Below are 13938 nucleotides of genomic sequence, written 5' to 3'. Positions count from 1 at the left end.
AGGCCCTGGTCAGTTTGGCTCAGCAGTTAGAGTGTTGGCCTGAGGACCAATGAGTCGTGGGTTTGATTCTGGTCAAGGGCATGTACCTTCGTTGTGGTGTGGTCCCTGGCCACACCACAATGGGGTTATGGGGGAGGCAACCAGTCAATGTGTCTCTCCCACATCAATGTTTCTCTCTCTCTCTCCCTCCCACTCTATCTGATGATAAAAAAAAAAAAAAAGTACAGCCCTGGCAGATTTGGCTCAGCGGTTAGAGCATCAGCCTGCGGTCCACAGAGACCTGGGTTGGGTTCCCACTAAGGGCATGTACCTTGGCTGCGGTTTGTCCCCGGCCCTGGTTGGGTCATGCAGGTGGCGGCCACTCGATGCGTCCCTTTCACATCGATGTTTCTCTCTCTCTCTCTTCCTGTCTCTCCCTCCCGCTCTATCTGAATAAAAATTGGAAAAATGTCCTCGAGTGAGGATAAAAAAAAAAAGTACAGAAGAAGGTATAACATATATTTGGTTGGAGTTCTAAAAAGAGAAGAGGGAGAATAGAGGGGAGAGGCAATATTTTAGGAGAAAATAGTTACAAAGTTTCTAAAACTAAGGAATGTCTCCAATTCTCAGATCCAGAAATCTCAAGAAAGATAATAAAAAGAAATCCACATTTATACATATCACAGTAAAATTGCAGAACACCAAAGGGAACAAAAAGATCTCAAAAGCAGTCAGATTCCATGTAATAATGACTGTTAAAGCTCAGTGATGAGTACATCTAGTTCATTATGCTATTTTCTCTACTTTTATGTATGGTTGAAAATTCCCATAATAAGAATTTTTTCAAAGAGGGGATTGCCAGCATAAATAAAACCAATTATCTACAAAGACATACTAATTAGATTGGTAGATGACTTCCTTTTTTTTTTTAATCCTCACCCGAGGACATTTTTTCGATATTTTGTTTAGATAGAGTGGGAGGGAGGGAAAGAGAGAGAGAAACATCAATGTGAAAGGGACACATCGAGTGGTTGCCACCCACACGACCCCAACAGGGGCTGGGGACAAACTGCAACCGAGGTACGCGCCCGTAGTGGGAACCGAACCCGAGTCTCTCCGGACCGCAGGCCAACGCTCTAACCGCTGAGCAAAACCGGCCAGGGCTTCCTTTTTTTTTTTAATCCTCACCTGAGTATACTTTTCCATTTACCTTTAGATAGAGTGGGAGGGAGGGAGGGAGGGAGGAAGAGGAAGAGAGAGAGAGAGACAGACAAATAGACAGACAGACAGACATTGACATGAGAGACACATATCGATTGGTTGCCTCCCACAAAAGCCCAGCCAGGGCCGGGGACCAAACCACAACCGAGGTACGTGCCCTTGACCAGAATTGAACCTAAGACTCTTTGGTCCACGGGCCATCGCTCTAACCACTGAGGCAAACTGGACAGGGCAGTAGATGGCTTCTTAACAATTACAATGAAACCAGAAGGCAGTGGAAAAATTTCTTCAAAGTATTAACAGAAAACAAACATACCCTACAAAAATACCCACCAAAGGCCAAACAAATGCAGTGAGACAGACATTTTCATAGAAATAAAAGCTGAGAAAGTGTGCCAAGAACACACCTGCACTAAAGGACATTCTAAAGGAATGTCTTTAGATAGAAGGAAAGAGGTCACAGATGTAAGGTCTGTGACACAACAAGGAAAGATGGTCAAAAACATAATAAATGTATTAATAAATCTAAACTTCAACTGTAGAAAGCAATAAGGCTTCAAACAAAGAACTAAGATACATAACTACAGCATATAGGTCAGGATATCTTCAGAGCCAGGTTTTGTATTATTCAGGAAAAGAATAAAGATTTTCATTAATTTTAGACTCTGTTATGTTTATTAAATTTTCTAGGAAAACTATTTAAAAAGCTTGATATTGTGCATAATATCTAAATTAGCAAAAGGAAAATGAAATGAGGGGAAAATCCATCTTAAAAAGGGAGAAGAAGAATATGGAGATGATAGGGCAAATAGCACAAAATACCACAGAAATGAGTGTAAATATATTGGTAATTATTGTAAATGTAAATGAATTAAGCACTTCAGTTAAGAGATTGTCAGAATGGACAAATAAACAAAATATAATATGCAATGTACAAAAGATATAGCTTATCATAAAAATACAAAGATTGAAAGTAAAAGGGCAGAAAAACATATACAGGGCAAATGCCAAACAATAGAAAGCTGGTATATGTCCTGGCCGGTTTGGCCCAGCAGTTAGAGCATTGGCCTGCGGTCCAGAGAGACCTGGGTTCGGTTCCTGCTAAGGGCACGTACCTCGGTTGCAGTTTGTCCCCGGCCCCGGTTGGGTCATGTGGGTGGCAGCCACTCGATGTGTCCCTTTCACGTCAATGTTTTTCTCTCTCTCTCTCTTCCTCTCTCTCCCTCCCACTCTATCTGAACAAAAAAATTGGAAAATGTCCTCGGGTAAGGATTAAAAAAAAAAAAAAGCAAGCTGGTATAATTATATCCACATCTGAATCAAAGGTATAAGGACTACCTCAATATGCAGATGACAAATCGGGCTCAGTTGTATGACACAGCAATGAACATGGCCTCCAACTCAGGTCTGATTCCTAAATCAGGACTTTATACCATGCTGTCCTTCTGCAACCTAATCTTTTTATAAAATTTTATTTACCACATTTCTGTAATATAAGTTTCACTTATATTACAGACATACAAAAACATACAAAATAAAGATGAGCAAAATAAGGGGGAAAACTTAACTCTGCTATGCAGAGGTGACAGCTGTTGAAGCCACTGGTGGTCCAGAGGTTCACTGAAAATAAGGGCTATGCTAGCTTCATAAGAGTCATTGGAAACCTGCTAAAAATAGCGATTCTAGGACCCAACCCAGAGATCATGGTTAAATGGTTTAAAGTGGAACCAAAACATTTAAACTTTTTATTTTTTGATATATTTTTTAATTGATTTCTTAGAGAGAAAGGAAGGGAGAGAGAGAGAGAAACGTTGATGTGAGGGAGAAACATCGATTGGCTGTCTCCTGCACAACCCTCACTGGGGATCGAGCCTGCAACCCAGACATGTGCCCTGAACAGGAATCAAACCGGGACCTCTCGGTCCACGGGACAACGCTCAATCCACTGAGCCACATTGGCCAGGCAAGACATTTGAACTTTTTAAAAGGTCCCGAGTGGCCCTGGCCGGTTTGGCTCAGCGGTTAGAGCGTCAGCCTGTGGTCCCCAGAGACCCTGGTTCGGTTCCCGCTAAGGGCACATACCTCAGTTGCAGTTTGTCCCCGGCCCTGGTTGGGTTGTGCGGGTGGCAACTACTCGTTGTGTCCCTTTCACGTCGATGTTTCTCTCTCTCTCTCTCTCTCTCCCTCCCATTCTATCTGAACAAAATATCAAAAAAAAATGTCCTCGGGTGAGGATAAAAAAAAAAAAAAAAGATAAAAGGTCCCAAGTGGTTCTGATGGACTACTAGGTTTGAAAACTTAATACTCGATACTTGCCCTGTGTACTACAATAATCATTAACTACATGTCATTATTCAATTCAAAATTCATTAAAATGAAGTGAAATTAAAGATTCAGTTCTTCAGTTGCAGTAGACACATTTCAAACGTTCAACAGCCATATGTAGCTTGTGGCTACCTCACTGGACAACATAGATATAAAACATTTCCATCGTCACAGAAAGTTCTATTGGGTAGTGCTTCCTACACAATAAACTGTAAGAAGGCAAGGATTATATCTTTCTTGTTCATGGCTATATGCTTAGCATGAAATATATGTTAATTACATGAGTAATTCTGGTATAGTTCTTTTCAGCCTTTACTCTGTCCCCTGCTCATGTCTGAAACTGATGAGGGATCCTGAGACCTCCCCACCCTATCCTCCAGGAGAGGAGAAGAGCTGTCAGTTACTCGTTTGGGCCAAATGCCTTTGCAGGGCCAGCCCTCAAGATCCAATTTACCACCTCCTGATTTATACAGAGAAAAAACTCCATAAAACTCTTTTCTTCCAAAGGTCAAAGAAGGCAGCCCTTACCTCGGATGTTGGTTTCAAACACAGAAGCATTCACATCAATATCAAAGTCCAAGTTGTCCTGGAGCACTTCAACTACTCTTTGGAATTCTGAGACATTCCCCAAAATCTAGGAGGAAAGAGAGACAGGACAGTGAGGCTTTCTCAGGCGTGAAGGTATTGAAAATGTTTGATTAAGAGTCTGAGATCCACCTTGGCTGGTTTGGCTCAGCAATTAGAGCAACAGCCCGCGGACCCAAGGATTTCAAGCTCAATTCCCAGTCAAGAGCATAAACCTGGGTTGCAGGTTCCATCCTCAGCTCCTGTCAGAGTCATGCAGGAGGCAACCAATTGATATGTCTCTCTCACACCCATGTTTCTCTCTCCTTCCCTCCCTTCCACTCTTAAAAAAAAAAGAGTCTGGGATCCTATGCCAGGTGTGGCCCTCACTTATTCAACTTATAACCTGTGGTTTCTGGTTTCTGTTCTAGGACTGGTAACAGAAAGAAAACACTGAGAGCTAAAATTCACAGAGACCCAACATAAAGAGACAGGTTAGATAAATTCTTAGGTACCACAAGAGTACCCATTTAAACAATACAAACTGTATAAAAACAATAAAGACTATAGAACACATTAAGGAAATCTTAGTTTGCTATTTGCCGTGAATATCTGTTGTTTTTAAACTTTTCTTCACATTCATCCTTGTGGGAAATACTGCAGGTTGGTTGGCCCAACACTGATTCCCCAATCTTCTTTACCCTTGCAGACTCCCAGCATAGGGGCTGGAATTCCAGGTATTTGCTGTCTTAGCCTCCTTTGCTGCTAGAAGAGACTATGTTACCCAGCGAATTCTGCGCCTTGAGAAGTCTATTGGGGTCACTTCTAGGAAACCTGTTTTCTTAACAAAAAGGCACAGACACAGCTGGCATGGCTTTTACTATTCCTGTCTTTCTACCTTGAAAACAGAGTCTATTTCTGGAGTTGTGGTAGCCATCTTAGACCACAAGGTACTAAGCATGAGAATGAAAGTCAATACACTAATGATAGAATGGAAAGATACAAAGATCCTGGGTCTTGTAGCCACTCATGCTTCTTTTTCTCATAACTCCTTCAGATGACGAGGCAGAAAGGAGAAACAAGTATAAACAAGAGGTCACAGCCCTGGCCGGGTAGGTCAGTTAGTTAGAACATCATCCTGATACACCAAGGTTGCAGGTACAATCCCTGGTCAGGACACATACAAGAATGAACCAATGAATGCATAAATAAGTGGGACAACAAATTGATGTTTCTCTCTCACTCCCTCTCTTTCTTTCTCTCTTAAATCAATAAAAAACAAAAACACAAAGAGCCTGGGTCTCTGATGGCATAGTTAAGCTGCTGATCCAATGTTAGAAATTACCTCCAGTCCTAGCTGGTTTTCTCAGTGGTTATAGCATCGGCCTATGGACCAAAGGGTCCTGGGACTGATTCCAGTCAAAGGCACGTACCTGGGTTGCAGGTTCGATCCCCAGTCCCAGTCAGGGTTGTGAGGGAGGCAGCCAATCAATATGTCTCTCTTACATCAATGTTTCTTTCACTTTCTCTCTCTCTCTCTCTCTCTACCTCCCTTCCACTCTGTCTAAAAAAAAAAAAAAAATCAATGGAAAAATATCCTCAGGTGAAGATTAACCAAAAAGAAAGAAAGAAATTACCAAACTGTTTATTACTTGAGAAAATTAAACACTTTTTGTTTAAACCATCAGTGAAATGCAACCCTTATCTTTTTTTTTTTTTTTACCATAGCACCCCACTTTTCTCTTGAGAAATCACCCTTCTTCCATAGCTAGCCTTACAGTTTGGGAGAGCCTGCCTCCATCCCTTCAGCTGAAAAAATAGGCATCTGACCTGAACCAGACTTGGTCAAGTGAAGAATCATTTTTTACCAACAGTCAAGCTGCAAGAGGAAAAGCAATAGATAACATACTTACCAGCAAGGTGTCCAGAGCATCAATTAGAGTCAGAGAAAAGCTGTAAAAGGACAGAAATCTCAGCTTAGTAAGAAAATCAAACACCACATATTAAGACTGCCCAAGATCAGAACCCAAAAAACTAATACGTGCCCTGGCCGGTTTGGCTCAGCAGTTAGAGCATCGGCTCGCGGACCAGAGAGTCCTGGGTTCAGTTCCTGATAAGGGCACGTACCTTGGTTGCAGTTTGTCCCCGGCCCCATTGGGGTCATGTGGATGGCAGCTATTTGATATGTCTCTCTCACATTAATGTTTCTCGTTTCTCTCTCTCTATTCCTCTCTCCCTCCCACTCTGTCTGAAGATAAATGCAAAAATGTCCTCCGGTGAGGACATTTAAAAAACAAACAAACAAAAAAAACCCTAAAATGTGAGGCACCTCTGCCTATCCCACTTCCAGTCACAACAGAGAAGCCTTAGTGAAAAATGCCAGAAACCTCTGACCTATTTAATGCACCTGGGATAGTGGATTGATGTCAGCTCAACTGTAGTTAAACACATCACCTGTATTCTCTGGCATTCTTCTCTGCCATAGGGAGGCAGTATGAGATTGTAGCAAAGAATACAGGCTTTGCCACATCTAGAAACTTATCTCACAGTGCACAGAACTGTATGCTTGAGAATGAATGCTCATGGCAGTATTGTTTAGAACAGCAAAAAGCTGGAAATAACCCAAAGGTGGACCAGTTGAAAAGTGATTACTTACATCGTAGTACAAACAACGAAAAATTATAAGGTTGTCAAAAAGACTTTTTTTTTTTTTAAAAAAAAAGAGTTCTATTGGCTTATGTTAACATACTCAAATTATATTGTTAAATGAAAAAGACAAGGTACAGAATAGGCAGTGTGGTGTTTTTCTAGCTGCATTTGCAAAAAAAGACATACAGACAGAAAACTGATTAGCAGCTGTCTGGGCCAGTGATGGTAGAGGGATTAACTATCAACGGGCCCAAAGGAACTTTTCAGGGTATTCTGTATCTTGACTGTGACATCAGAACATCAGAAATGTTCTACATGTTGACTGTGATAGTGGATATTATGTACTTAAAATGGGTGTATTTTATTATATGTAAATTATACCTTTAAAAATTTTTAAAAGATACCTATATGATGATATAAACCAAAAATATTTCTGGAAGGATACACAAGAAAAGTGGTTCGAGTTCTAGGGGATGGGAGATATTTATTTTATTTATATGATCTGTACTCCTTGAATTTGCCATTTACTTGTATTAATTTTTTTTCAGCTAAAAAACAAAAACCAGCACCGACTTTGTTGAGTTTATATAACTTCTCCAGTCCTTAGCATACTCATTTATACAATGGAGATAACAGCCCTTAACTCCTAGGAGTGTTAAGAGAACTAAATGAGATGACATGGGTGAAATGCTTAGCACAGTGTTTAATCAATGTCAGCTTCCATGAAATGCAATGATTTCTTCACCCAGCAAGGAACAAGACAGAGAATTCCATCTCACAGATTTTTATTCTAGTGTGAGAAAAACAAACTAGCAGACAAGTGAAAATGATAGTATCTGAGAGTGAGCGGTGCTGAGAAGAAAAAAACCGAGTGATTTGTGAGAGTAACCTGGAAGGGGTGGGTAGTTAGGGAAGCTGATGCTGAAGTGACACTTTGGTCTGAGATCACAAGAAACAGTCAGTGATGAGAGGATAATGGGGGAAGTGTGTTTCGGCTTCACTAATAACAAAGACTCTTAAGTTTCATGTTTGGAAGTTACATCCCCTCCTGTGCTTGTTTGTCCACCTGTAAAGATTGGGTCTGCTGACTTCCTGGAGCCTTTTCATGATATCCTACAACTCTAGAAAGTTGCCCAAGTCCCCACAGCTGGTGCCTGTTACTGCTGTGGCTGGAGTCCAGAGGTTTAGTCCACTAGGCTAACCCAGGGCTTTTTCCACTTCGGAATCCAAATTTCCAGGAGGCTGGGTGGATCCGGGTGGTGTTGGCCTGAATGAGGGGGAAACGGCCTCGTTCTGGCTAGGAGCTTTTCCGGACCCGGAAAGGAAACCATGAAGCCACCAGCCCTAGAAGTCACACCCGCCTAGGACCAGACTGCCAGACCCCAGCCTCCCCCTCGCTCCTCCACTCGCACTACCTGCCCCAGGTGTCGTGCCCGTCACAGGTGAGAGGTCGCAGCTCGTCGTAGGGAAATGCATTCTCCAGGTAGCTGTTGTAGGCGTGGTAGAACATGGCCTTGACTCGCTCCCTGGTACAGGGTACGAGAAATTAGGTAGGGAGCTAGAAAACGAAATCAAGCAGGGGAAAGGACAAGAAATAGGCCTTAAGTGGAAATCACCCCGATTCTGCTGGGAACTCAGTGGTGGAGTCCGAACAAGTGAGGGAAGGGGGTGGGTTCTGGGGTGGAGGGAAATAGATGGGACCCGGTCTGCTCTTTCCATTCCCCGACTATGGAAGGGCAGGGAGCCTGTCTGCTTCACCTGTAGTGGGCGGGGTCGGGCGCAGTGCCTTCGGGGCCCGGCGCACCATGGTGCAGTGGCAGCAGCAAGCACAGCAGGCCGAGCGGGACCAGCAGCCGGAAAGGCATAGAGATCGTGTCCTGTCAGCACCGCCGCCGGGGCAGCAGCCACCACCAGCCTTTCATCCTGGGAGACTCTGGGGTTCTTCCGGGAATCCGCGTCACTGCGCCTGCGTGCTGACGAATCACTCACTCGCTCACTCACTCACTCACTTCCGAACTACAAGCCCCAGAATGCAACTGGTGGCGGAACTCAAGCAAAGAGCATCTTGGGAAATATGGTCTGGAGAGGAGGTTTACGTGTCTTAAAATTGTGTCTCTTACAACTACTTAAGTTAATTGTTGTAGTAACATTTGTTGAGCACTTATTGTGCACTAAGACTGTATGGAGCAGTTAAATAAGTTATATTTTAAAAAACCACCTTATTAAGCATGAAGACAGGGACCAGCAGGGACTCGAAATTTGTCGAGTGGACATATTTATATAAATATGGATGAAAAATGTTGCGCCTTTACCATTATTAGGCATAATGAGTTTCCCACACGAGTTCCCTGTTGATTGTGTAAGGTATAACTTCCATTTTTTTTGTCCAAAACTGCACTGTGGAGATTTCCACAAATTCCATCAGTCCTAGAAATTCATGAGTTCTTGACATTCCTCTCCTCCCATTTGGGATGTGGTTACATCCTAATGGTCTCTTTGGTCTCCATCCCAGCACAGAAGCTTCCCCACCTCAATCTCCTGGGCTGTCTTAGTAGCTGCCGCCTTGTAGAGTATCCCAGGTGAAGAGTATCCCAGGTGAGAACAAAGACCCTGAGGCACTATAGCTTTGAGAAGATTTAGAACCCATTTTTCCATTTTCCTTCTTGCAAGTTCCCAGAGTTAGGTCAGCATTTAAAATCACAGCAATAACTTTGGGCAGTGTGATGTGCAGTAAAATCAACCCTGAATTTGAAGTGAGACCTAGACTTCAATTCCACTTCAAGTCCATGGAAAGCCTCTAAATATGATCTTGGACACTGCCTCTCCTTCTCCTGGCCCAGCTTCCTTATCAATAAAATGACGGGTTTGAACAGGTGGACCTCTGAAACCCTTAAACATGAGCTTAATATGATGCAGTTAGGCATGGGCAGAGTAGGAATTGATAGGCCAGGTGCAGAGGGTCACCAGGGTGGAGACGCTGGAGTGCCTAGCAACCGGCAGAACTACAGGCCCTTGCAAACCACTCCCTTAAGCATTAACTCATAGAATTGACTTCTAGGCCTCAGCTGTGTTTCTGCTCCAGGCCCAGAGAAGCATTGAAATCAGGCAGAGGAACACAATGGCTGACATCAGGACCAGATGCAATGACTGATGACCTCCTGGAATGGACCAATTAGTGGAGACCAGGACCCTGAAGAGACACCAGGAAAGCTAATGAATATTCTTTTGATATTCTCCCATGAGACCTCCAGATAAAAGCCCTCAGGACTGAGGACCCTGCTCAGCTCTCTCTATGGAGTAAGCCCATGCCTTTCCCCATCCCCTTCTTTCCCCAGGGCATTCTCTCTCAACCCCTGACTCATTTCCTGAGCCCATTTCTTTTACAGCTCACTTCTTCTACCTCTGTGACTTTCTAAATAAACTTTCTCTTATAGTTTGAGTCTTGGCTCTCAATTCTTTCTTAGCACAACTCAAGTACTAAGGTTGCTGAACCAAGGTCCGGTCTGACTCCATCAGTGTAACACCTGGTGGCATTTTTCCACCACTAACAATAAGGTTGGTCATCCTCCTCTCTTTGGTGAAAAAGTCGGATAGAAGTGGCAGCTTAGTTCCTTAAGCTGGAATGCAGACAAACATGATCTCCTTTGGTCAAGCATCTTTGAAAATATCCCTCAGATCAATATCCTTAAATGCCATCAGTTTATATGAGAATTAAAACCCTGACTTAACCGAGAGAGCTTGAGGTAGTACAGTATAGAGGTTAAAAGTACAGTATATACTATCACCTATTAGGAGTGTGACCCCACCAGTTTTTCTTCTGAGCCTCATTTTACTCATCTGTAAAATAGGAATAATACTGTTACCTACCTAGTGGTATTATTAGGACTAAGTTAGCTATTGCATGCAAAGTGTTTGTCATAGTGCCTGGCAGAAGAAACACTCAAAAAATATTAGGACTCTTCTTGAAAGTGCCAGATGGATGGGAAACTGAGACTTGGGTCACAACACAGAGACTACTATATTAGTTTCCTGTGCTTCTGTAACAAATTACCACAAACTTGGTGGCTTAAAGCAACAGAAATTTATTTTCTCACAGTTTTGGAGGCCAGAAGTAAAAAATCAGTTTCACTTGGCCAAATTTGAGATGTTGGAAGGGCCACACTCCTTCTAGGCTCTAGGGGAGGCTCTGCTCCCTGTCTTTCCATCTTGTCCTGGAGAATGTTGCTGCATTCCTTGGCCTGTGGTTGTATCATTCCAATTTCTGCCCCTGTCTTCAGATCACCTCCTCCTCTGGGTGTGTATCACATCTCCCTCTGCCCCTCTCTTATAAAGATACTTGTGATTGCATTTAGGGTCCACCTGGATAATACAGGACAATCTCCCCTCTCAAGATTCTTAGTTTAGTCACATCTGGAAAGACCCTTTTTCCAAATAGGTAACATTTACAGATTCTAGGGATTAGGACCTAGTTATCCTTAGGGGGCCATTTTTTAGCCGAGCACAGGTTTCAGGTATGGGCTTTCCCTGCTGTGAAATTTGCCCAGGCCTAATGGTTCTCCATATAAGTCCTATAGCTTAGCTTTTTGTCCCCCATTCAAAACTTTGGTATGGATAAATATTTGCAGGGAGAGTGGAGCCAGGTTGCTTGGTAATGACAGGTCTCTTTTTATGTGCAAGATTGAAATAGTCATAATTTTTCTTTGTTTTTATTTTCTAGCTTGGTGAAAATATGCACTTTGCAAACTGTCACAGAACAAATACAACTACGGCTTATAATTTCACAATTTATGTGGTTCATTTCATAATTATGTCATGAGGAAAAAACATGGTTTTGCCCTCTGGAAAACATTAGGACTCTTCCTTGCTGACTTCACCTCTCACTCTGGGTTTACTATATTGGATTCTAGAAGGTTGAAGTCCACCAGAGAAGTGTCAAAATTGAACATTTACTTGTGAAGAGACTCAGTGTAAATTGCCTAACCTCTCTGAACCTTAATTTCCTGATTTGAGATGTGGAAATTGACAAAAGGATTTCTGGGAATTAAATGATGGGATGGTAGTAAAAATTCTCAACACTGTGACTGAGACATATTAAGTTCTTGATAAATATCTTTCCTTCCCCTTATTCCTCTTTATTTTCTTAAATGGGGAGGGGTGCATTTATTACTTCTATTTACTGACATCTGCCCCTAGCAATCCAAGGTGTTATAGGCAATGCTTCCTGCCTTCAAGAGTTTGAAGCATAGGTATTCGAGGCTGGGCGAGGGGCTGTGCGGGGTGGGAATCTGTCAGTGACAGCGGGTGGAGGAGGGGGCTGGAGGGTGTCCCGGGAATGGGCTCTGAAATGAGAAAGAGAGGAGGAGAAAGAGAGAGAGAGAGAGAGAGAGAGAGAGAGAGAGAGAGAATGAATGAGAGCGAGAGAGAGAATGAATATATATTTAAAAAAAAGAGTTTGAAGTATAGTGCTGTACACATGACAAAGTTTCCAAGGAAGTCAAGCCACAGTCCTTTCCTTTGAAGTGCTTGAAATTTTGTTAGAAAAGAAAGACATCTATTGGTGAATACTTGGAATCATAGAGTGTGCAAGTCTTCCTATAGGTCAATAGAGTTTGGAAGATGCATGGGTTGTATCAATACCCAAGGTCAATAACACTTGGACTCTGTGCTGAGTGGAACAAGCCTGGAACTAGTGGTCAGCCCTAGGTTCCATGATTGGTTTAGCCACTGTCTCTGTGTGGTTTTAGGCAAGTCACTTCCCTATTGGAGAATTCCGTTTCCATATCTGGAAAATGAGAGCATGAGACTCTCTCTCTCAGAACAAGGAAAATATTACCAGATTCATACAGAGTTATTGCGCAAAAAAAAAAAAAAAAAAATCAGAAAACAGAATTTAACACACATTTACTGCAGAAATTTTCCCTAGAAACAATCATGAAGCAGAAGAAAATGGTAGGACAACACTCTAAATGAAATTTGACTATTTGCCAAATGAATCATAATATCAGTAATGCTAAGAAAATTGCCAAAATGTATCAATAATAGCAAGCATTTATATAGCACTTACTATATTCCAGGCACTGTTCTTAGTACTTTACATGCATTGTCACCATTAATCCTTACCATAACCCTCTGAGACAGTATTATGATCACCATTTTTCAGATTTATAAAATTGAAGCACAGATTTTAAAAACTGAAGGGAGGTTGAGTAACAACCAGTATCTCACACTGAATAAGTGGTAGAGCCAAGATTTGGGCCCAGACGATCTATAATCTTCTGCATTAATGAAATTAATGACAAGTATATGAATAAAAGTCAAATACAGAATTAAAAAGTGAAAATGTGCCCTGGCCGGTGTGGATCAGTGGTTAGAGCATCAGCCCTTGGACCAAACGGTCTTGGGTTCGATTCTGGTCAAGGGCACGTACCTGGGTTTTAGATTTGATCGCCAGCTCCAGTTGGGGCTCGTGCAGGAAGCAACTAATTCATGTGTCTCTCTCACATCGATATTTCTTACCCCCTCCCTTTCTCTCTGTCCCTTCCACTCTCTCTAAAAAAATAATCAATGGAAAACATCCTCTGGTAAGGATTAACAACAAAAAGAAGTCAAAATCTGACTTCTGCAGTGTCCTCTAGCTTTAGCTTCTCATGATTCTACATTCAACATCCCCCTCCTTTTTACTGTAAAGTCAGAACAAAAGTTGAATTCCCTGAAGCTGGAGTCCAAGGCACTGTAGTTCCCTTTGTCTTGTACTCTTGACTATTTTCAGCAGGGAAATATCTGGGAATTCCTTTCCTCACATGTGGGGATCATTGTGGTTCAAGTGGAATCTCCCAACTCTCAGAGCAGAGCTTACATGCTACATACTTTGGGACTGCCAAGAAACAACCAGTTTATCCCTGGGAAACTTCCCATGTGTTGCTTTGTAGAAATGTTTGAATTACCCCTGACCATAGCATATGTGAACATTTAGAGCGCTGACTCCTTGGTCAGAGCCCCAGAACATCTATTATAATGCTCATGTTCCAAGTGAACTTAGACCTGTGACTACATTTGCCTAATGAAACCTAGCCATCTGAGTGTATTTAGGCAAAAGTACAGGATCAAGAAATGACCACAGATGGTCTCATTGTCTGGTCAGACACAGGCCCTGAGCCAGATCATAATCTTTGAGATCTCAAGCCCTGAAAATGGTGCCCA

General features: G+C 42.4%; 1 protein-coding gene across 2 annotated transcripts in view; it reads right to left on the bottom strand.

Moving 5' to 3' along the window:
- Nucleotides 1–8684, bottom strand: part of LOC118619301 (ER degradation-enhancing alpha-mannosidase-like protein 2) — a 34857-nt gene extending 26173 nt beyond the window's left edge. The window contains exons 1-4 of one of the 2 annotated variants that reach the window (XM_036245986.1): nucleotides 8497–8684; nucleotides 8154–8264; nucleotides 6003–6042; nucleotides 4054–4159 (exon numbers count right to left, since the gene is read on the bottom strand). In XM_036245986.1, the coding sequence (XP_036101879.1) occupies nucleotides 4054–4159; nucleotides 6003–6042; nucleotides 8154–8264; nucleotides 8497–8603 (364 nt within the window). In that variant the 5' untranslated portion in view covers nucleotides 8604–8684. Of the gene's footprint in view, nucleotides 1–4053; nucleotides 4160–6002; nucleotides 6043–8153; nucleotides 8297–8496 lie in introns of both variants that reach the window. The other variant, XM_036245987.1, reaches the window with a different exon arrangement.
- Between the last annotated feature and the right edge of the window lie 5254 nt (nucleotides 8685–13938).

This window comes from Molossus molossus, unplaced genomic scaffold (genome assembly GCF_014108415.1).
Source record: "Molossus molossus isolate mMolMol1 unplaced genomic scaffold, mMolMol1.p scaffold_m16_p_6, whole genome shotgun sequence".
NCBI lineage: Eukaryota > Metazoa > Chordata > Mammalia > Chiroptera > Molossidae > Molossus > Molossus molossus.
The sequence above is the reverse complement of the archived record's forward strand: the minus strand, read 5'-3'. Positions and strand labels throughout refer to the sequence as shown.